General features: G+C 40.4%; 1 protein-coding gene across 3 annotated transcripts in view; it reads left to right on the top strand.

The window, feature by feature from the left end:
* Positions 1–24,940, top strand: part of rbm27 (RNA binding motif protein 27) — a 59,004-nt gene extending 34,064 nt beyond the window's left edge. For 2 of the 3 annotated variants that reach the window (XM_063011403.1, XM_063011402.1), the window contains exons 8-21: positions 3,586–3,765; positions 4,338–4,484; positions 5,475–5,616; positions 6,657–6,810; positions 11,683–11,886; positions 12,883–13,011; positions 14,482–14,607; positions 16,330–16,404; positions 17,408–17,575; positions 19,344–19,448; positions 20,993–21,190; positions 21,276–21,359; positions 22,597–22,716; positions 24,817–24,940. In XM_063011403.1, coding sequence (XP_062867473.1) covers positions 3,586–3,765; positions 4,338–4,484; positions 5,475–5,616; positions 6,657–6,810; positions 11,683–11,886; positions 12,883–13,011; positions 14,482–14,607; positions 16,330–16,404; positions 17,408–17,575; positions 19,344–19,448; positions 20,993–21,190; positions 21,276–21,359; positions 22,597–22,716; positions 24,817–24,906 — 1,922 coding nt within the window. In that variant the 3' untranslated portion in view covers positions 24,907–24,940. The remainder of the gene's footprint in view (positions 1–3,585; positions 3,766–4,337; positions 4,485–5,474; positions 5,617–6,656; positions 6,811–11,682; positions 11,887–12,882; positions 13,012–14,481; positions 14,608–16,329; positions 16,405–17,407; positions 17,576–19,343; positions 19,449–20,992; positions 21,191–21,275; positions 21,360–22,596; positions 22,717–24,816) is intronic. The other variant, XM_063011404.1, reaches the window with a different exon arrangement.
* The last annotated feature ends 255 nt before the right edge of the window (positions 24,941–25,195 follow it).

The raw sequence follows: 25,195 nt of genomic DNA, 5'->3' as shown, positions 1-25,195 counted from the left end.
TTGTGTATCAGATCGTGAATTTATGTTCCCTACACAGTGCAGTAGATTGTGTATCAGATCGTGGATTTATGTTCCCTACACAGTGCACTAGATTGTGTATCAGATCGTGAATTTATGTTCCCTACACAGTGCAGTAGATTGTGTATCAGATCGTGAATTTATGTTCCCTACACAGTGCACTAGATTGTGTATCAGATCGTGAATTTATGTTCCCTACACAGTGCAGTAGATTGTGTATCAGATCGTGGATTTATGTTCCCTACACAGTGCACTAGATTGTGTATCAGATCGTGAATTTATGTTCCCTACACAGTGAAGTAGATTGTGTATCAGATCGTGAATTTATGTTCCCTACACAGTGAAGTAGATTGTGTATCAGATCGTGAATTTATGTTCCCTACACAGTGTAGTAGATTGTGTATCAGATCGTGGATTTATGTTCCCTACACAGTGCAGTAGATTGTGTATCAGATCGTGAATTTATGTTCCCTACACAGTGCACTAGATTGTGTATCAGATCGTGAATTTATGTTCCCTACACAGTGCAGTAGATTGTGTATCAGATCGTGGATTTATGTTCCCTACACAGTGCACTAGATTGTGTATCAGATCGTGAATTTATGTTCCCTACACAGTGAAGTAGATTGTGTATCAGATCGTGAATTTATGTTCCCTACACAGTGCAGTAGATTGTGTATCAGATCGTGGATTTATGTTCCCTACACAGTGCACTAGATTGTGTATCAGATCGTGAATTTATGTTCCCTACACAGTGCAGTAGATTGTGTATCAGATCGTGGATTTATGTTCCCTACACAGTGCACTAGATTGTGTATCAGATCGTGAATTTATGTTCCCTACACAGTGCACTAGATTGTGTATCAGATCGCGGATTTATGTTCCCTACACAGTGCAGTAGATTGTGTATCAGATCGTGGATTTATGTTCCCTACACAGTGCACTAGATTGTGTATCAGATCGTGAATTTATGTTCCCTACACAGTGAAGTAGATTGTGTATCAGATCGTGAATTTATGTTCCCTACACAGTGCACTAGATTGTGTATCAGATCGTGGATTTATGTTCCCTACACAGTGCACTAGATTGTGTATCAGATCGTGAATTTATGTTCCCTACACAGTGCAGTAGATTGTGTATCAGATCGTGGATTTATGTTCCCTACACAGTGCACTAGATTGTGTATCAGATCGTGAATTTATGTTCCCTACACAGTGCAGTAGATTGTGTATCAGATCGTGGATTTATGTTCCCTACACAGTGCAGTAGATTGTGTATCAGATCGTGAATTTATGTTCCCTACACAGTGCACTAGATTGTGTATCAGATCGTGAATTTATGTTCCCTACACAGTGCAGTAGATTGTGTATCAGATCGTGGATTTATGTTCCCTACACAGTGCAGTAGATTGTGTATCAGATCGTGAATTTATGTTCCCTACACAGTGAAGTAGATTGTGTATCAGATCGTGCATTTATGTTCCCTACACAGTGAAGTAGATTGTGTATCAGATCGTGAATTTATGTTCCCTACACAGTGCACTAGATTGTGTATCAGATCGTGAATTTATGTTCCCTACACAGTGAAGTAGATTGTGTATCAGATCGTGCATTTATGTTCCCTACACAGTGAAGTAGATTGTGTATCAGATCGTGAATTTATGTTCCCTACACAGTGTAGTAGATTGTGTATCAGATCGTGGATTTATGTTCCCTACACAGTGCAGTAGATTGTGTATCAGATCGTGAATTTATGTTCCCTACACAGTGCACTAGATTGTGTATCAGATCGTGAATTTATGTTCCCTACACAGTGCAGTAGATTGTGTATCAGATCGTGGATTTATGTTCCCTACACAGTGCACTAGATTGTGTATCAGATCGTGAATTTATGTTCCCTACACAGTGAAGTAGATTGTGTATCAGATCGTGAATTTATGTTCCCTACACAGTGCAGTAGATTGTGTATCAGATCGTGGATTTATGTTCCCTACACAGTGCACTAGATTGTGTATCAGATCGTGAATTTATGTTCCCTACACAGTGAAGTAGATTGTGTATCAGATCGTGGATTTATGTTCCCTACACAGTGCAGTAGATTGTGTATCAGATCGTGGATTTATGTTCCCTACACAGTGCAGTAGATTGTGTATCAGATCGTGAATTTATGTTCCCTACACAGTGCAGTAGATTGTGTATCAGATCGTGGATTTATGTTCCCTACATAGTGCACTAGATTGTGTATCAGATCGTGAATTTATGTTCCCTACACAGTGCAGTAGATTGTGTATCAGATCGTGGATTTATGTTCCCTACATAGTGCACTAGATTGTGTATCAGATTGTGAATTTATGTTCCCTACACAGTGCACTAGATTGTGTATCAGATCGTGAATTTATGTTCCCTACACAGTGCAGTAGATTGTGTATCAGATCGTGGATTTATGTTCCCTACATAGTGCACTAGATTGTGTATCAGATCGTGAATTTATGTTCCCTACACAGTGCACTAGATTGTGTATCAGATCGCGGATTTATGTTCCCTACACAGTGCAGTAGATTGTGTATCAGATCGTGGATTTATGTTCCCTACACAGTGCACTAGATTGTGTATCAGATCGTGAATTTATGTTCCCTACACAGTGCAGTAGATTGTGTATCAGATCGCGGATTTATGTTCCCTACACAGTGCAGTAGATTGTGTATCAGATCGTGGATTTATGTTCCCTACACAGTGCACTAGATTGTGTATCAGATCGTGAATTTATGTTCCCTACACAGTGCAGTAGATTGTGTATCAGATCGTGGATTTATGTTCCCTACACAGTGCACTAGATTGTGTATCAGATCGTGAATTTATGTTCCCTACACAGTGCAGTAGATTGTGTATCAGATCGTGGATTTATGTTCCCTACACAGTGCAGTAGATTGTGTATCAGATCGTGAATTTATGTTCCCTACATAGTGCACTAGATTGTGTATCAGATCGTGAATTTATGTTCCCTACACAGTGCAGTAGATTGTGTATCAGATCGTGAATTTATGTTCCCTACATAGTGCACTAGATTGTGTATCAGATCGTGAATTTATGTTCCCTACATAGTGCACTAGATTGTGTATCAGATCGTGGATTTATGTTCCCTACACAGTGAAGTAGATTGTGTATCAGATCGTGGATTTATGTTCCCTACACAGTGCACTAGATTGTGTATCAGATCGTGCATTTATGTTCCCTACACAGTGCACTAGATTGTATATCAGATAACGGATTTAAAACGAGATCGGGAATAAAGTCTGTGTTGCCTGCGTGCGCGTTTGTGTGCATGAAGCTTGTCGTTACTGGCAACGCGTCAGCGGAGTAATACAGTTGTGTGAAAAGGCCGTGCTGTTATCACGAATATCAGCACGGTTAGAACGCTTCTCAACCAATCAGATTGTAAGGTCGGAACTACCTGTTGTATAATAATTAATAATGCATGTTTACTGCTATAATATATAAATGTTTTAGTATTGTAATGATCATTTCTTGAGACTACTGTGCTTCAGTTTTGCCATTTTGTCCCATGTAGGCCCTCCTCTAATCCCAGCCGGTGGGGTAGACACACCTCTTCATGCACGGACAAGAACCTCCTCCCCTCTGGCTCCGCCTGGAGTGGGCCCACCTCCTCCTCATCCTCCTCATCCTCCTCCTCCTTCTTCCTCTGCTACCACTTCTACTTCCCTCCATCCTCAGTACACTCTGTCTGAATGTAAGCCACTGCTTTTGTTTTTCTGTGCTTTTTTGCAGTGGTGCTTAATTTCAGCTTTACTTTCTTACTGAATCTATACAGAAAAGTCAAGTCAACATTAATAACTTCATTAATAAAATTACTTTAAGGAACTTTTATTTATTCATTTACTTGCATTGGCAGCAGTCATCCTGAAGAGTACTTGAAATTAAAACAGACCATTTGTAACCTATACAGGTCATTTAACATGCTTAAAATTCTAAGCATTCTAAACAGTCATTTAACCGCCTTGTTTTTGTCTGATTTATAACTCAAGTGTAGAGGCAGACATTTACCAGTTGGTGGTTCTATTGTAACTTCTTGTTCCACACTTGGTCTTGAAAAGAACAACAAAACATGCTATTTGAACACTTGTCCAAACGTTTGCATAAAACTGCTGCATCTTTTACTATCTGCATGACAGTTAAAATTCTGTACAAGTAAACATGTCCTGTATACCTGTATGTATTTGCATTTCTGTACTTTATATTATAACTTGAGACATTTTCTTAATTTTTATACATTTGTGGTTGTTTTTTTCTTTGACTCCACAGACAGCTATGATCCTGAGGCGTATAATCCAGAGTCTCCTGGCATCACAGGTCCTGGAAGAACACCGTACCGGCAGTTTATTCCTCGTATTCAGACCCAGAGACCCAACCTGATCGGCCTCACATCAGGAGACACGCAGAGCTCCAGAGGTATCACACATTTTTTTTTTCCTCCTGTGCTACACATGACCTTCAATATATTTGCTTGCTGAGCGATTTATTACAAACACATGCACAACTGCTCAATTTTCAGTCATGTATACGGTTATGCAACCATGTTATGGTCGTGTTTATATAAAAAAAAAAAAATCAGACTGGGGAAACTGGATTTTAAGTGGCATGACTATTGGTGTCTTGATACATATGTTGTTAACGTTTACACAGATAGCTGTGCAAATTTAAAAATATATCGAAGTAGCAGTCCTGTTGACAGAAACGCCTTGATGTTGATGGTCAGACTGGTTTGAGCTGACAGAACTTCTAAATCTTAAACAGCCACTCTTTAAAAAGGTGGTGAGCAGATAAGCATCTCAGAACACATAACATTAAATTATAAGGTGAATTGTGTACAACAGCAGAGAACCACTTTGGATTTTGCTTCTGTGAGGCAAAAACCTGAATGGTTCATTACACCTGGACAGTTGTAGTAATGAAAGAAGCCTCCTGGTCTGATGAATCTCGATTTTATTGGGTCCCCTGTTGCCAATCAACTGCATGTCTGAGTATTGTTGCATATTGATTGCTTTTTATTATTCTGTGTACTTCAGTGGAATCCTTAGCCAACAGATCTGAATACAGTTAAGCACATTTAGGATGTGTTAGAACAGGAGATTTGCAGCATGAATACAGACACAGACTTGTGAAATCAATCCCACAAAGAACTGTAGCTGTCCAAAGAGCACAAAGGTGTCCTGCTTAGTATTAGTATGGTGTTCCGTTTATTTTCTGTATTACAGTTGATGTTCTACTGTATTTCATTTAAACAAAATTATAAAACATTGTTTACCTATACTATATGGCCAGAAAAAATGTAGTCATGTAGTCTATCTGCAGTTTAAGAACTTTGCCATCTGACAAAGCATGAATAAATTAATTAATAATAGAAAAATAATAATAAAGGAAATTATTTTGTCTTTTTAGCTGCCAACATTGTAATCCAGACGGAGCCATCAATAACCAACGCACCGAGCAGTGAGTTGAGACACAGCACAGAACCCGAGAGCAGAAAGAGAACGTTGGGCCATGCAGACAGTCCTCAGGCTAAAAAGCCCTGGACAGATAAGTAAGTGTTTGTACCTCTGATTGTCTGAAATAAAGCTATAAGGTTAATTGGTTTAGCTACCGACTTATATATGCCTGTCTACACCAACAAGTAATCTTTGTTCTTAAGTTACATGTGGAATCATGGCTGACTGAGCCAAAGATCTAGGAGTGTATTAGGTGTGTACTAGACTGCTGTGCTACCCTAACACTCCTAGTACTAAATATTAATTTGATGATCTGGAGAACCATGCAAATGCTCTATTTAAAGTAAAACAAAGTAATTTAGAATTGATATCTTTTAAATGAAATCTTTTTAAAAGGGGTGCCGAGGTGGCATAGTGGGATATTCCGCTAGCACACCAGTGACAGTGTTCTGAACTCTACGAGTTTAAATCTCACCTCTGCTACCGGTCAGCTGGGCAACATCTAACATGCACAATTGGCAGTGCCTGCAGCAGACAAAATTGGACACTAGTCTGCTGTGTGGAAAAAGATCAGACTAAAAAGGGGTGGGGGTGGGGTCTTCAATGCTCTGTAAGGACCCTGGATCGTAGCCTGTACAGAAAGTGGAGGAACGCTGAGATCAGCACACGAATCCATCAAAGTATGGGTGAATAAGAAGGGTCAGAGGACTGTGCACGCATCGGAGGGAGCGTGTGTCAGGCAAATATATCCTCCTTGGATGTGATTGGGGTCCTCAGCAGTGAAAGACTAATTGGCAACACTAAAATTGGGATAATAAGGGAGAAAATGCATATAAAAAGCAATAATTGCACTCAGCCTGATCATTTAAAGACATCAGGAATTTGTTCCAGCCATGCATGAAGGATGACGGAACCTAATTTGGGAAATTAAGTTCAGTGGTTCATGGTGGGTGCAAATAACAGCTGGCACTATGGCCCAGGAAAGATCAAGTACAGCATCCTTTTTCTGATATTTGTACTCCCCAACCTGCAGATGCCACAGACATTCTTAACTAAGTGGTTTTAATATCATCAATGTATCTTAATCATGTGACCTTATTTTATTTAGTCTAACCAAAGGGTGTTGTATTCCCAGGCAAAATTTCAACAACCAGCACAAGATGCCCTTTCCAAAGAAGAACCACTACGTCAACACCAAACTTGAAGTGCGCAAAATTCCAAGAGAACTTAACACCATCACCAAACTAAATGAGCATTTCAGCAAGTTTGGGACCATAGTGAACATCCAGGTACAGACATTGTTTTATCTATTAACTGTATAACCAGTTCGTATTGTCCTTTGTGTGTATGTGTTTGACTAGAGCCACACAAGAGATTATACAACCCCTGGCAAAAATTATGGAATCACCACTCTTGGAAGATGTTCTGTCAATTGTTTAATTTTGTAGAAAAAAAATAAATCACAGACATGCCACAAAACTATCATTTTTCAAAATGTCAACCTTCTGGCTTTAAGAAACAATAAAAAAAAGAAACAAATATAATAGTTGTGGTCAGTCACAATTGCTTTTTCTAGATCAAGTAGAGGAAAAAATTATGGAATCACTCTGTAATTTGCAGTTTAAAAACAAAACATCTGCAGCAGATTAGATTTGCTAATTATTCTTCAGTTTAAAAAGAGTGCTTACACCTCGGAGAGCTGTTGCACAAAGCAGATTGTCATGAATCATGGTTCCAACACAAGATATGTCAGTTGAAACAAATGAGAGGATTATAAAACTCCTTCAAGAAGATAAATCATTGTGGAATGTCGCAAAAGATGTTGGTTGTTCCCAGTAAGCTGTGTTTAAAATCTGGACCAAGTACAAACAAAATGGGAAGGTTGTAAAAGGGAAGCATACTGGTAGACCAAGTAAGACATCAAAGCATCAAGATAGAAAACTTAAAGCAATATGTCTTGAAAACAGAAAATGCACAACAAAACAAATGAGAAACAAGTGGCCAGAAAGTGGAGTCAATGTCTGTGACTGAACTGTAAGAAATCACCTAAAAGAAATGGGATTTACATACAGAAAAGCTAAACAAAAGCCATCATTAACACCTAAAAAGAAAAGAACAAGGTTAAAGTAGGCTAAAGAAAAGCAATCGTGGACTGTGGGTGACTGGATAAAAGTGATCTTCAGTGATGAATCGCGAATCTGCATTGGGCAAGGTGATGATGCTGGAACTTTTGTTTGGTGTCTGTCCAATGAAATTTATGAAGATAACTGCCTAAAGAAAACATGTTAATTTCCACAGTTGTTGATGATATGGGCCTGCATGTCGGGTAAAGGCACAGGGGAGATGGTCTTCAATAAATGCCAAAGTCCACATTGAAATTTTGGACGCTTTTCTTATTCCATCAGTTGAAAGGATATTTGGTGATGATGACTTCATTTTTCGTGATGATGACTTCATTTTTCAAGATGATAATGCATCTTGCCATAGGGCAAAGGACGTGAAAACTTTCCTTCAAGAAAACATATAATGTCAATGGCATGGCCTGCAAATAGTCTGGATCTCAATCCATTTGAAAATCTCTGGTGGAAATTGAAGAAAATGGTCAATGACAAGGTTCCAACCTGCAAAGCTGATCTGGCAACAGCAAGAGACAGTTGAAGGCAGATTGATGAAGAATACTGTTTGTCATTAGTTAACTCCATGCCTCATAGAGTTTAAACCATTATAAAAGCCAGAGGTGGTGCAACAAAGTAATAATGGTGCAGTGTTTTCTAATGATTCCATAATTTTTTCCTCAGATTTGAGTGATTCCATATTTTTTTCCTCTACTTGATCTAAAAAAAAAAGCAATTGTGACTGACCACAACTATTATATTTTTTTCTTTTTTTATTGTTTCTTAATGCCAGAGGGTTGACAGTTTGAGAAATGATAGTTTTGTGGCATGTCTGTGATTTATTTTTTTTCTACAAAATTAAACAATTGAAAGAACATCTTCCAAGAGTGGTGATTCCATAATTTTTGCCAGGGGTTGTACAAATTGTTTTGGTTGCAAAGACTTGCAAAGATTGGTAGCTTATCATTTTAGGGGACGTGACTCATTTTGATAGTGTGGGCGTGCTTGCAGTTTGCTTGTATTGTATTGTGGTTGGTGTGACTGCACATGCCTCTAACAGAGCCTTACTTGATGACTTATATAACTATATATATACTTATATATTACTTATATCATGGTTTTGCTTTTAAGTCATCAATAAAAGAGAGAGAAAAAAGAGCCTTACTAAAATAAATAGCCATAATGTTCGGACGTCTCTCTGTTAGTAATGGGTCGTTCGCGAGCGATCCGATTCTATTGAACGGCTCTTTCAAATGAACCGAGTCGCATCTCTGGGAACCGTTATATAAATGTTTTATATGTTCTTTTCATTTTTGCGCCGTTCTTATTGGCTGTAATACACCAATTCTGCTTCACATCAGTACGGGGAATTAATCAGTCATAATGAAAGCTGTTTATTGTAGGAATTCAAATCCGAAATCCGAGTATCGCGAAGAGTGAGCGCGACACACACACACAGATAATATTATACTGTATAAACTTGCACAAGTGTGTTTTTTTTCAAGTTCGGGCTTGTCAGTGAATGTAACTGTATTCGGTACAAAGAGATGTTATATTGACATGCTAGCGCGTGGTGCCACCCCATCCCATGGTTTTGAAGGTCAAGATACTAACTGTTAGCTTAGCAAGCAAAACCCGATGGAATCACTGTCTAAGTAGCGCGTTCAAATGACTTGCCTTATAATAAGTCATTGACTTAATAGAATCCTCTCTACTGAGGCAGCTGCCTATGTAGGCAGTAAGACAGCAAGGCAGCTCACTAGGTGTTTGAACACACCCTATGTAGAGCGCTCCCTAGCTTTTGTGTTATCGCCTCAAAAAGTGAGCACCCCCACAACTAGGGATGCATCGATACCATTTTTTCCCAACCGAGTACGAGTACAAGTACATGTATTTTTGTACTCGCCGATACCGATACCTATTTAGAATGATGCAATCTGGAGCATTATGGAATAGTGTAGTTTTTAGTGTAAAATAGTGCAGTGGAACAGTTGCTTGGGTTGCCATCACTAATTGTAAAAAAAAAAAAAAAAAAACACCGCACAGACATCATTGAGAAAGCTTCTGACAAGCTAACGTTAACGTTCATTAATAAACGCACGTAATTAACGTTGTGCACATCATACATGCGATGCGATGCGATTCTGCTGATTGAAATATTTACTTTAAAAAGATAATACAGTCCGATCCCATCTGAGCCGATTCTATCAGCACATACATTCGTGGTTCACCTCGGTAAATCGTAAACGACTCTGAGTCGGCTCCCGCTCTGTGGTAATAACCAGTATAATTAAGCCTGAGCTTTATAATGTAAGCGAGTAACACAGAATGTTCTGTAGTATTTGGTGTTTATTTACAACCGCATCATTCATTATAACAGTAAACACGGAGAGATGACCGAGAAAAGAAGCTTAAAATGAGTCGACTCCTGAATCACTTGTATCGACACTGTGAACAGAGTATTAAAGACACACACACGTCCTATAACAGCGGCCGCTGCTTTTGTAACCGGTTATCTTCGCTGTTAGCTCTATTTTGAAGTTTTTAGTTTTTTTTCAAACGGACCTAAATAACATTAAACGCGTGGGTGAAAAATGAATTGCTTTAGTTTTAGAAGTAAACCCCCCCTAAGCGGGCAGGCACTCGCGCCCCACAGGTTGAAAATCCCTGCGTTAACGCAGCAACGTGCACTAGGCACAAGGTATCGGATGTTTAGTATCGGAGCCTCGTTTGCGAGTACGAGTTACGATACCCGATACTAGTATCGGTACTCATGCATCTCTACCCACAACCAATCAGTGAGCTCCACCCGCCTACAACTCCCACCCCTCCCTTATTGTGGATGCGCGCAGGTCTTAAAGTCTCCGTTTTCAAGGTGGACCTTAAGCAGAAATTTGGCGCTTCACATTTTTAAAATACTGTCAGCATTTTAAAATACCGTCAGCATTTTTAAATACCGCGGTATACCGTAATACCGTCATACCGCCCAACACTACTGTGAGTGCATCTTATGCACAGCCCTCTTTAGGTCACCCTACAGATCAGTTGCATTTAGGTCTGGGATCCGGCTGGACCGTTCCAAAAGTTTGATCTTCTGGTGAAGCCCTTGGTATGCTTTGTGTTATAATTGTACTAAAATGTAAAATTCCTTTTCATCTTCAGCTTTTTAGCAGTGTTGTGCCAGAATTTACTGATATTTGGAACTGTTCATAATTCCCTCCGCCTTGACCAAAGCCACAGTTCTGGCCGAAGGAAAACTGACCCAAAGCATAATGCTACCACCACCATGCTTCACTGGGGGTATGGATTTGTGCCAAACATACCTTTTGGAATTATGGCCAAAAGTTCACCTCATCAGGTCTCATCAGACTATAACACATGCATTCGTCAGACTTGATGCAAGTTTTTTTGCTAAATGTAGCTGGACTTGGGGTGTTTTTCTTGCCACTTGACCCCACAGTCCAGACCTAAGTAGATTAAAGGAGATTGTTGTTACCTTTAGTACACAATCAGTACTTGCCAGAAATTCCTTCAGCTCTTTTAATGTTGCTGTAGGCCTCTTAGCAGCCTCCCAGAACAGTTTTATTTCTTTTAATCTGTTTTAGAGTGTTTGTTTTTCAATTGAATTGCACAAATTATTGGTTTAATTTAGAGGAAATAAACCTGAAATGGTTTATCTTGGTTTTATGTTTTTACATCACAAAAACTATATACACATACACACTGATCAGCCATAATATTAGAACTATTAGGACCACCTTTCAAAGGTGTGCATAGCAATGACTATTTCATAACAATTGCACAGGTCATGGTCAGGGCTATAAACATTTTTGGGCTGATGGTTGTTACTTGTAGTACACGTATTGAATGCAGGCATAAGTTAAAGTAATTCAGTAACGTTTTTTGTGTGGCATAACATTTGTATTCATAACAACAAATATTAAAGAAGGGGGATCATTTTAATCAGACATTTTTAAAGTGTGTCTGTTTAAGACATTGATTGAATCGAATGATTTACTGTGTGTGTGGTTGCTGGTATTGTGATAGGTGGCGTTTGGAGGTGACCCAGACGCAGCTCTTATTCAGTATACGACCAACGAGGAAGCTCGGAGGGCAATCTCCAGCACTGAGGCTGTGCTCAACAACCGCTTCATCAGAGTCTACTGGCACAGAGAAAATATGGCCCAGAACCAGGATCAGACCACCAACCAGAATGCCAACCTCAGTACCCAGATGCCTGCTGCTCACAAGGTAAGGAGCACTAGAGATGGGGTTATTTAAATGTGTGTCAGGATGAAACTCTCTCTTATATACAGTATATCTATAACATTAAAACCACCTCCTTGTTTCTACACTCACTGTTCATTTTATCAGCTCCACTTACCATATAGAAGCACTTTGTAGTTCTACAATTACTGACTGTAATCCATCTGTTTCCCTGCATATCTTTTTAACCTGCTTTCACCCTGTTCTTCAATGGTCAGGGCCACCACAGAGCAAGCATTATTTAGGTGGTGGATCATTCTCAGCACTGCAGTGACACTGACATGGTGGTGGTGTGTTAGTGTGTGTTGTGCTGGTATGAGTGGATCAGACACAGTAGCGCTACTGGAGTTTTTAAATATCGTGTCCACTCTATTAGACACTCCTTCCTAGTTGGTCCACCTTGTAGATGTAAAGTCAGAGACGATCGCTCATCTATTGCTGCTGTGTGAGTTGGTCATCTTGTAGACCTTCATCAGTGGTCACAGGACGCTGCCCACGGGGTGCCGTTGGCTGGATGTTTTTGGTTGGTGGACTATTCTCTGTCCAGCAGTGACAGTGAGGTGATTAAAAACTCCAGCAGCGCTGCTGTGTCTGATCCACTCATACCAGCACAACACACACTAACACACCACCACCATGTCAGTGTCACTGCAGTGCTGAGAATGACCCAACACCCAAATAATACCTGCTCTGTGGCGATCCTGTGGGGGTCCTGACCATTGAAGAACAGCATGAAAGGGGGGAGTGTAGAAACAAGGAGGTGGTTTTAATGTTATGGCTGATTAGTGTATATATAAACAGCTGCCACATAACCACTGTATTTAGATATTGTCAGCCTACTGTAACAAACACAACAAACACTATGTCTGCACCTGTGTGAGTTTGGTAGGTAAATGTGGATTTACACCATACTGTAACAGGTGTCAGATGTTTAAACAAGAGTTTAGACTGATTGAAACATTTGCCTTTCTGTATCTTCAGGTAATAAACAAGCAACACGCACCTGGTGCCTATGTGCTGAATAAAACCCTCCCCAAACAGCCGAACACCCTCGGAACAGGAACTGCAGGCAGTCTCGAGCCTCCTAATTCTTCCACTGAGTCTTCATTGGTATGTACAAACTGACCTTGGTGTTTTATTCAAATTTGTTAACACAGCACTAAAAATTACGCTTTTATGCTCTGAAGTTTGAATCCCAGATGATGCTATTGACTTAGCCGGACAGCTAACAGATACAATTGGCTGTGCCTGAGGGAGGGAGAGAGAGAGAGGTTGAAAACGGTTAAAAAAATTATGGTTTCTGAATAATTTTGCCCTCAGCTGTCTGGTGGTGGAAGCAGCACTAGTGATGGCCGATTTGCGGTGTGTTTAACATCTCTCTCTGTACGCCAGCGGTCCCCAACCTTTTTTGCACCACGGACTTGTTTCAGATAAGATATAATTTCACGGACCGGCAGGGGCAGGAGGATTTAAAATAAAATTATATGAAGAGCATAATAAAAAACACAATACTACTCACCCATAACGGAAAATCAGTGGGAACCCTGAGCTTGCAATGAGACGCTCCCACCTAGGCGTGATGGGAGACAATAAAACCCAAAGTGTGTTCTCTGTGTCTGGTCTACTCCGTAACTTTATTCTGGTTGCCATCACTGCAGAAAACCCCGCTTTGCAAAGATAGGATGTTGAAAATGGAAGCAGTGTTTTCATTGTAGCGATCTCCAATTATTTATTCCTTCGGTGCGGCCCGGTAATAAATGACCTGGTGGTTGAGGACCACTGCTGTATGCGGTACAGCTCTTTGTGAGACTTCACCTTTGCCAGGTGAATAGATGCAGTTGACACACTGCACTTATTTTGAAGGGTGTGCGTTACAATTTCAGCTCCCCTCCGCCAGCAAGGGGGGCAGAGCAGGCAGGAATGACCACAAATAGAGGGAGTCGGCTGATAAAATGAACCCTGCTAACAATGATCTTTTATAATCTGTATTAATTACTATAATAAAATGGACACAACTCCTAAAAAGAGCAGCGCTTTTCACCACCCCTAAATAGCTTTAGAATTGTTGTAACATAGTTGACCCCAAACTGATTTAAAAAGCAAACCCTTTTGTAACATTTTACAGTAAATCCTACTACCACAGCAAGTGTACACAGTTAAAACCACACGGTACACACGATTTTAAATGGGTTAGCATGACTCTTATATTTAATTAATACCTAACTCATTTCCAGGGCACCCTAGTCCTCTAGCATTGGTGCACTTCCTGAAATCAGGGAAACAGTGCTTTGTTAATACTGTAATATCTCAAAGGCAAGCTAGGTGGCAACGTTACCTCAGCCAGCTACACGGGCTCATTTTTACAAGCCAGTTAATACTGATGGCAGACTTTAAGGTCTAGCATGAACTCTTAACATCTGTTAATGGGTACAGGTTCGGTCATGCTCCTTGATATAGAACTGTAAACTGGGATTAAATGTTTGACCAAATCCAGCTTGGAGCTTAAACATACTATTTATCATAATTTTGTTTAAATTAGCCTGTATTAGATGTATATTTTTTATTGCAATTTGTTTGAAGGTGGTAGCTCCAGCCAGTGCACTACAGAAAGGGCCTTACTCACGGACAGTATTGAAGCCACCTCCAAAAGTGCTGGGGAAGATGGCCAAACCCCATGAAGATCAGGATGTTCTGAAAAAGAAGCAGGTGAGTGTTTTTAACCTGTAACGCAAAAGCAGAGATGTAACTTCCACCATCATAAAGGCTGATATTATTAAGTGCTGGCAAGTCTTATATTGTATGTGTGATATATACACTGATCAGCCATAACATTAAAACCACCTCCTTGTTAGGGCTGTCGCGCTAACCGCAATTTTGAAATACCGCGGTATAGATCAGCCAACCGCAGGGCATGCCAAGCAACCACAACACCGCGATGTTCACGTTTTTTCTTTTTCTTTTTTTCTTTTTTTTTTGTTGCAGGGTCCATCTTGTTGTACGCTTACATTCGGGCGTAATAAATATTAAATAAATTTATAATGAAAATGAGCTAAGAGTGTCATGTTCCTGCAACCTGTTCACATGTGTTGCTGCTGAGTGTCAGGCTTTGTGTTTTAAGATGGAACCAATGGCAACAGTAATTATAGGCAAGTTTATTAATGATCAAATCGAGTTCACACTCAATAAAATACTTGTAATTTAGACTATATTCAAATCTTAAAAAAGCCTTGGCGTACTAAAACACTTAATGACGGTTAATATGGCATTGCAGCCTGCAAATATTCTCTTGCTGGAATGATTTAAATGTATTTTTTCGTTGAATAAAAATGTATTGAAACGAATAATAACTTGAAATGTAGTATACTGTATATTGTTCTGTTAATTATACCTACTAAATAGATGGTTAATAGTGGCACAACAACCAGGCTAGATTTCCTCTGCTCTCTAAAGTCGCATGCAGGTAGAGTACGTGTGTATTAGTGTAACGAGCACACCATCAGAGAGAGTTTTAGTGCCGTTGGGAACATCGCTACCCCACTCAGATCCTCTCTGGAACCACATCTGGTGAACATGTTGGTTTTTCTAGCGCGCATGATAACGCAGGTTTAAGATCTTACAGACTTTATTCTTTATTCTATTTTTTTTAATCATATTTTGATTAATGTGCATTTAAAATATTTAGCCTAAACACTTTTTTTTCGTTTCACAGTGTATATCTAGCCTAGGCTAGAAGCTAAATTTAAACCTTTTTTAATAAAAGACGCGCATCTTAGCTCTGTTCTGTATTTAACAATAAACACGCATTTGATTTGTCCTAAAGCTGTCTTTAAATCTGTCTCATCTTTGTCATTATAAAGCAGTAATATACCGAATCATAGCCTAACAATAAAGCTTGTTTATATAGCTCTAAAATCCAGATAAATTAAGTAATTTTCAAAAACAAAAAAAAATTGGCGATATTACCGCATACCGCGGTGTTGAACCACGCTAAATACCGCAAGGGGAAATTCTTTCACCGCGACAGCCCTACTCCTTGTTTTTACACACATTGTCCATTTTATCAGCTCCATCTACCATATAGAAGCACTTTGTAGTTCTACAATTACACAATGCCACAGTGGATCATTCTGGTCCGCACTCTCGGTTTGGCACAGTATTTATGCTGGATGCCCTTTGTGACCAACCCTACTTATTTTATCTGGGCACCCTGACATGTGCGCCTTCCTATATCTGACTGCCCAATAGTATTGCAGAAATTCAAACCCCAAATCTAGCAGGCTAGCGTGTTTTGCCATTGCACCACCAGAGCACCCTTTGCCTGATGCATGCAAGTCTTCTCATCTTAACAAGGCACCATACCATGGGATGGTTGAAAAGTCTAGCATGTTTTCATCAAGCATCTTAATCGTCTTCTCTCTCCTCCTTCAGGAGGCGCTAAAGCTGCAGCAAGATATGAGGAAAAAGAAACAGGAGATGCTGGAGAAGCAGATCGAGTATCAGAAGGTAAGAAGGTTTCCAAATGATCCAGACTAGGATGTGAGCTACAAGCTAATTGTCTCAAACCTTTACTTTTTCAATAAGTAAATATTTTTACAACTGTAATGGTGCACAGCTGTGCATAAACTGTGTTTTACAAAATGTTTTGTGTCATGGCCTGAAATCATTAGACAGTCAAATATAGGACACATTTTACGACACAGTTTAATGAGACTGGTGTGGAGGAGCTCCAGTTTCATATGAAGCATTTCAGCATTCCAGTTCATCCCAAATGTGTGTTCATTGATAATGAGGTCAGGGCTCTTGTGCAGGACATTGGAGTTTTTTCAAACCAAACTCGTCAAAACTTGGCCTGATGGCGCCCAGGTGGTGCAGCGGGATATTCCACTTGCACACCTCGGTTCAAAACTCGTTGTCGTCTCCGGTCGGCTGGGCGCCATCTAGCCATAATTGGGAGTGCCTGCAGCAGATACTAATTGGCCACCGTATCTGCTAGGGTGGGATGACCGGACTATGTGTGGGTACACGCTGTGTAAGGTCCCTGATTGGCGAAAGAGACGCCTGTGCAGAAAGCAGGGGCGAGAAGAGGAGGGCTGTGCACGTGTCGGAGGAGGCGTGTACAGCGACGGGAGAAAATGCATAAAAAAAAAAAAAAAAACTTGGCCTGATGGACCTTCATTTGTACACATGGAATACAGTCATACTGCACAGGAAAGGGTCTATTTCAAATTGTTGCAACCATATACTTTATAGCCTATAATTACATGTATACACTTGTTAGTAATGGGTGTAGATGAAATACTTGAACACAATAATTAGAAGGATGTCTACATTTCTATAGTAGTCAGATATATCATATTTGCATATCAGTAAGTGTTTGGATTATATTTGTATAGACAAGGGTTAGGGTTAGGGTTTGGTAGTTATATGTAGTAATATGTCTATAATTATAGCAAAAGCAAATCCTGCTCGACCTGGTGCACTTCTTATTTATGTTTATTGTTTGCAGGCCTTAATAAACCGTCTGGAAAAGAACCGAGGGATGAAGCCAGAGGAGCGGGCCAACATTATGAAAACCCTGAAAGAGCTCACAGAGAAGATCTCTCAGCTAAAGAATGAAATCAGCCATGGCTCCCAGTTAACAGGAAATTCTGCTCAGGCCAAGACCAAAACAGATGTAAGATATACACTATGTCAGGCTATGTTCAGTCAAACAGCTCAAATCCCCAGCAAATCTGACCTAAGCTGGATATTGTTTTATTTTTTAAAAGTCTATCCTGATCCTAAATGCAGCACTTGCTAAAGATTAGTGAGGAATTAATAAACTTGGCCAGTAATTTTGGTTTGAATGGAAGATACAAATGAGTATATCATTATATTTTTCTATTATTATACTGTGCTGTCAAGTCTTTTCTGGCTCCTATTACGATAAGGATAGTGTTTCTCCAGAGAGAAGAATTGATTCTTCTTATAATGTGTCCTTACTAAAAGAACTTCACTCTATCTGGCTTTAATTAAGAGGTTAGATTTGATTTGGTTCTTTAATAATTACAGTTATATTGGCACAGCGGAAAAACAAGCTAGCACACCAGAGCTGACATTTCAAACTGGGCGCCTACATGAACAGCGATTGGCTATTGTTCAAGGGCAGGGTGCCGGACGGGACCTCTGCTGGCTGATAGATGGCACCAGTCAAGTGATAATGGGATCAGGATGTGTCTCTCCATATAAAAAGCTGATCCATATGAACTTGCCCCGTGCAGGTGAAAAGATGCAGTAGGCTACTGCACACGTGTCGGAGGGGGCGTGTGTTAGTCACGGCTCTTCTCAATCAGGGTGGAGATCAACATCAGTAGAGAGGATAATTATAGTTATATTATTAATAGAGATGCATGAGTACCGATACTGGTATCGGGTATTTGCCCGATACCGCGCTCATTAACTTGTACTCGTACTCGCAAACGAGGCTCCGATACTAAACATCCGATACCGTGTGCCTAGTGCACGTTGCTGCGTTATGCCTAGTTCACACTACACGATTTTTGCCCTGATTTTCGCTCGGCGCTCGGCGACCGGATCGAGTTTTCTAGCATGTCAGATATCTGATCTGAGATGTGCGACTGGGAATGAGTGACATGTCGAACAGCCAATGAGAACGCAGGATACGGTGTGAGGGGAAACGCAGGAGAGGAGTGTAAACAGGTGGGACAGGGGGATAATATAGTTTATATCAGAATACACCGGCACACACACGTATTACAGTATTTCTGACCTGATCGTTCTCTACAAAACATAACAACAAAACACCAACATTGCAAAAATATTTATTAACCTCCAACTCACTACAGAACAATCCGTGCTATTCGTGTTGCCAAATCAACTCAGATTCATTTATTTTTCCTCCTTGATTTCATCACATCAGCGCACAAACACTTTGATCACTCGCTACTTGTTGACGTGCATTTTTGGACGTGGTATCATTGAACTTCTCGTCACTTCTCATGTGTGTTTTTGTTTAAAAAAGAAAACGGTATTCTAAATAGGTATTGGTATCGGTATCGGCAAGTACAAAAATACATGTACTTGTACTTGGTTGGGAAAAAAATGGTATTGATGCATCCCTAATTATTAATCTTTGTTAAATTAGGGATGGTAATCATTAACCAATAACTGACAAAGAATTATTTATTTGATTAATGTTGTCAGTTTAAGTTGTCATTTAAATTTATTTTTAATAGCTGACAGTGATCTTTTTTCCAAAATCATGCTGTACAACAAGCAGTGCCTAAATGTAACCCACACTCACCCCCTCAGTGTGCATGCCCCAGTTTGGTTTACATCCTAACTTGCCCAGTCATTGTTCAGTGTTCAATTCAGCATATCTCAGTTGTAACTGCAAAGTATCTGATAAGTTGAAATGCATTAAATTGCTTCTTGATTTGAAGGCACAGAAGGAGCTGCTAGATGCAGAGTTGGACTTCCACAATAAGTTATCTTCAGGAGAGGACACTACAGACCTAAAGAGGAAACTGGGTCAGCTGCAAGTGGAGGTATGCCAGAATATTGCCTTTGCCCTACCTACATTATACTTACATTTATATTTATGCCATTGAGCAGATTATGATCAAATACAATGCAAGCAATTAAGGGTTATGTTATAAGTAAGGCCCTACCTAATTGACGGACTGTGAAATGAGCACTTTTTCTGTGTAATATGCAATTTTCTGTCAAATTACACATTTAAGGTTTGTGTTTAGCGATTTAAAATTTTTAAGTGTCTTACGTTTACTGGTTAATTTGCAATATGAGGCAGTCCTAGCAATCCTACGACAATTTATATAGCAAAGTCTGAGATGTTGAAGTGTAAAGCAGCTAAAAACATGACTTGGGTAACTCCCAATCAATTCTTTGGATGCATAGGGGGAGGGGGGTGTCAAAACATGAACGAGTATTCTTGTTTTTGAGATCATCGCTGGATTTACCTTCAATCATTCTAGGTTTTACATTCAACCGTTAAGGTAGGCTGTGCTGTGTATGGTAGCTTCCATTTGTTCTGTTATTCAATTTATGAGTGTTATTTAATGACTGCTGTATATTTTGGCATTAGTTAACTGTTGATTTGATGTTGGTTATTGGTTAAAAGAAACTAGTTGAATTTGCATCTATACTTATTTATGGTGTTGAACCCTCATACAACATTTAATTTCAGTATGGCTCATGTCCCTTAACACATCCCCATTAAAGCACAGCCAACACGTGCTTAGAGCTAAAAAGTCATTAAGCTGGTGTACGAAATATATGCCATTAGCCATTTCCATCAAATTACACAGCAGCACTCCCACCACACCCTCAGGACGACGCCTAATGTATAATGCCTTTTAAGACATTAAAGTTTAATTTCTGCTCCCTGTATTAAGAAAATGATTTGGATGACTTCTTTATCCAGGGGGATTAAGGGGTATGGGGGTGCATCAGTACACACAACATGGGTGACTTGCTTTTGTGTGAGGGTGCCATCGATGCAAGGGAGTAGATTAGGATTTTAGAGAGACACATGCTGCCGTCAAGGTGACGTCCATGCATATTTCAGCAAGACAGACCTCATTCCTCGTTATGGGCTACAACAGCATGACTCCATAGACACAGTGTGTGTGTGCGCTTGACTGGCCTGTCTGCAGCCCTGATCTGCCTCCTATTAAAAATGAAGACGAGAGTCAGACGGTGGATTTTAAATTCCAATGTATTCTTTGGCATCAATGGTACCTATACACAGATGTACCCCCATACCCCTTAAACCTCTTTGGATACAGGGTTCAGCCCAATTATTTTAAATATATCTGGACATGATTGGCCACAATAATAAGTTATAAATGTTTATGCAGATCGGAGAATATATCCTTCACATGTGCAAAGTTTTTAAACTTACCAGAGTTCTGTTATAGTTTACTTAACAAAAAGAGTTAAAACCAGTAACTAATGCTTACAAGTAGTAAACAATGTCTGTGCATTTATTTTAATGTTTTTTGGGGGAACTGTCATCTGCAAATCTACCTAATGTATGTACTAAAAAACTCCCCTGTTTTCTCCTTTAAAGGCGAAGCGTTTGGGGCTTTTACCAGTCGGCCGAGCCAAACCCACGCAGAGCATAAGTCGAGGCAGAGCCAGGGGCAGAGGGAGGAGTGCGAGAGGCAGGGGAGCACCCAACCACATGGTGGTGGACCACCGACCTCGGGCCCTTGCTATTTTAGGAGTCACTCAGGAGGAGAAAGAGGAGCTTATGCCGCACTTTGTTGTGAGAGCAATACTTGTAGAATATAAATAGACATTGTTGCTGTTTGAGGTGGTTAGAATTTATCATGTGTACTTTCCTTTTACAGAAATTTGGGGAGGTCGAAGAGCTCCATGACCAAGATGCCACCAGCGTCGTGTTGACGTTCAAGACTCGAAGTGAAGCGGAAAATGTACTACTGCTTTCATTATCTTCAGTATCTTAATATTAATGATAGATTGTATTATTTAACAGTTTTTATAGTTCTTATCTGTATATTAGTGAATTATTATTGTCCCCATTCCACCCACATAACCATAATTCATAACTAATTTGAACAAAAATCAGAAAAGGGCAGCTTAGGTAGCTCAGAGGTTAAGGTACTGGACTAGAAGGTTGCCGGCTCAAGCCCCATTACTGCCAAGTTGCCACTGTTCGGCCCCTGAGCAAGGCCCTTAACCCTCAGTTGCTCATAATTAGTAAGTCGCTTTGGATGTGCTAAATGCCACAAACGTAAATGTAAGTCTGTTTTTTTAACTATGTTATTTGGCACTCAGGTGGCACAGTGGTCTAACACTAGCCCATTTCGATGGAGAGCTCAAATGGTGCCATCGACCTAGCTGGGCGTCTCGATTGGTCATGTCTGAGTAAAAAAAGGTCGAAAAAGGCGCCTGCACAAATGTTGGATGATTCACCGTGTCACGTGGGAGATACGCTAGCACACCAGAGCTGACTCCTCGGTTTGAAACTCGGCTCTGCCATCCGGCTGGGCTTGACGGCTGTTTGAACAACGATTGGCTTGTTGTTCACACAGGGAGGGAGCCGGATAGGGACCTCATAACTGGTGCAATTACGACCTCTGCTGGCTGGTTAATGGTGTCTGCACAGAGTTAAGGAATAATGTGATCAGGGTCTGGCTCTCCATACCTAAAGCTGATTTGCATATGAACTCGCCCCGTGCAGGTGAAAAGATGCAGTCGGCTACTGCGCACATGTCGGAGGGGCGTGTGTCGGTACACTCTCCTTAATCTGGGTGGGGCTCCTCAATTGGGCACTCAGGTGGCACAGTGGTGCCTGCACAAATATTGGATGATTCACGGTGTCACGTGGGAAATACGCTAGCACACCAGGGCTGACTCCTCGGTTTGAAAGTTCTCTACCAGAACCCACTACTGCCAGGTGAAAGAAAGCAGCCTGTGACTGCACACCATCAGAGGGGCTACATGCTAGTCTGCAAATCTCCTCAGCCAGCATAGGGAATGTTCAAGTGGCAAAATTAATTGTAAAAAGAACTTGGAATTGACTATATTGGAAGAAAAAAAGGGGGAACATGACCATTATTTACTTTGGTGTCGTTATTTTTAATTACTTGGTGTTTGGTGAATGTAAATTTGGTAAATATTAACTTGTTTACTCTTATTTACTTTTAGGCTGCAAATCAAGGAGCGAAATTCAAAGGACGGATTCTTCAGATATCATGGTACAAACCCAAAACCCCATCAGTCTCTACTGAACCAGAAGAAGAGGAGTCGAAAGAGGAGGTTAATACGGTACGATTTTGTTAATGTGCATTATACAGCCAAAAGTATGTGGACACCCCTTCTAATTATTACGTTAACAGTTAACTAGGGATAGAACAGGAAAGCCTCTTTCCCAAACTGATGCCACAAAGTGAAGTCCATAAAGACATGGTTTTGAAGAGTTTGGTGTGGAGGAATTCCAGTGGCCTGCACAGACACTTTGGGTATGAATTGGAATGCAGATTGTGAGCCAGCCTCAACATCAGTGCCTGACTCAACAAATTCTCTTTTGCTTGAATAGACCAACCTCAACTTTTGCACTCTCCAAAAAAGTGTGCAAAACCTCCCTCAGAAAGGTGGAGGTTGGTATAGCTGCAGAATAGTGGCAGCTCCATTTTAATGAGATTTCCAACAAGCTCATGGTCAGGGGTACACATACTTTTGACTATGTTTATATTATAACTTAAGTCTGACCAAGACCAGTTGTGGCATTAGGAATACAAAAGCCGGGGGAAATTGGACCTGTGATGTCACTGTATCATGCAGGGTAGGAACTCAACTATATACCCCAAACAAATGTACTTGGCCATGTCTGAGGGAGATGGGGTTGATTAGGGTTTCCTTAAATTGCAGCTGCGATAGCTATGTCTTTGCTGTCTGGTTAAGACGTCAGCATATGTAGTAAATAGGGACAGTGGTAGTCTAGTTGGAAGATCTTTGGGCTATGAAGCGAAAAGTTGAGAGTTTAAATCCCCAGTGTTGGAAACTTGAGCAAGGCCCTTAGCCCTCTCAGCTCCAGGGGCACCATACAGTGGCTGACCCTGCACACTGACCCCATATTCCAACCAAGCTGGTATATGTGGAAAAAGAATTTCATTGTACCACTTGCTGGTGCATAGAAGAGCCAGGAAGCCTTACATGTGTTAAATGGGCCATGGGCTTGTCTGCAGGCCTCCTTGGCCAGTGCTGGGTTTGTTAAAGCAGCAGAGAGATTATACAACCCCAAATCAAAAATAGTTGAGACAGTATGGAAAATGCAAACATGGCCTGAGGATCTCCAGTTTGTCAATAAATACGTTGGAGGGCGCCAAGGGTGCAAGCTTAAGGTGAACATCCGTGATCTTCAATCCCTCGGACAGTGCTGCGTCAAGAACCGCCACTCAACAATAGCTGATGTAACCACATGGGCAAGGAATAACTTTGGCAAACCTTTGTCAAGCACTACAATACAGAGTTACATGCACAAATGCCACTTAAACCTTTACTGTGCAAAAAAGAAGCCTTATCTTAACCATGTCCAGAAGTGGCGTTGACTTCTCTGGGCTCGGAGGCATCTAGGATGGACCATCACAGAGTGGAAACATGTACTGTGGTCAGATAAATTAGCATTCCAGGTTTTTTTTGGAAGAAATGTACGCCGTGTGCTCCGAACCATAGACAAAAAGGACCATCCAGACTGTTATCAGCAACAAGTCTAAAAGCCAGGGTCTGTCATGGTATGGGGTTGTGTCAGTGCCCTTGGCAAAGGTCATTTACACTTCTGTGATGGCAGCATTAATGCAGAAAAGTACATTGAGATCTGCTTTCAAGACGTCATCTTTTCCAGGGACGTCCATGCATTTTTCAACAAGACAATACAAAACGACATGCTGCACACATTACAAAAGCATGGCTGTGGAATAAGAGGGTACGGGTACTGGACTGGCCTGCCTGCAGTCCTGACCTGTCCCCAATAGAGAATGTGTGGAGAATTAAGACGTGTTTGCAGGAAGAATGGGACAAAATAAAAGCTGAAACACTAAATCACTTGGTATCCTCGGTGCCAAAACGTCTGTTAAGTGTGGTGAAAAGGAATGGCAACATTACAAAGTGGTAAATGCTTTACTGTCCCAACTTTGTTTGGAATGTGTTGCAGGCTTGAAATGCAGGAATGGATGTTTATTAATAAATGAAATGAAGTTGAGCAGATAAAACATGAAATATCTCAGGTTCATCCTGTCTGCAATCAAATAAAAGTCAAAGTAAATGTAAGAAATGAATAAACTGGCAGGAAAGGGGAAAACATTTGGTTGGACTAAAGATTGGTTTAAAGAAAGAAGTTTTATTTTATTTGTTTATAATTTTGTGCAGGAGCCAGAGAGCCCGTTCTTGTTGGCAGAAGAGGAAGAGGAAGACGAGGATGAAGACGACGAGTATGAGAGTCGCTCCTGGAGGCGCTGAACAGAAGCTCAATAAAACGTTTTCATAGTGAAAAGGACAGCTTTTTTTAAGAAGCTAATTTAAATGTGTTTGATATACATAACGAATCTCTTTGTTTTCTAAACTAGTTGCAGTATTTTTAGTATTTGAGACGAGAAAAGGATTTCGGGGTGTCGGACGACACTTTCTGTCAAGGTCAATCTGGATAAATGTGAGGCGTCTGAAGGGGCTTTGTTTTACCTTTCTGGAACCTCAGGATAATTTACGAAAGTCTCACTTTTGCTGAGATGAAAGTTCATTTAAAGATGTA

Source organism: Trichomycterus rosablanca, chromosome 16 (assembly GCF_030014385.1).
Source record: "Trichomycterus rosablanca isolate fTriRos1 chromosome 16, fTriRos1.hap1, whole genome shotgun sequence".
Taxonomy (NCBI): Eukaryota; Metazoa; Chordata; class Actinopteri; order Siluriformes; family Trichomycteridae; genus Trichomycterus; species Trichomycterus rosablanca.
Note: the sequence above shows the minus strand (reverse complement) of the source record. Positions and strands in the feature narration are given on the sequence as shown.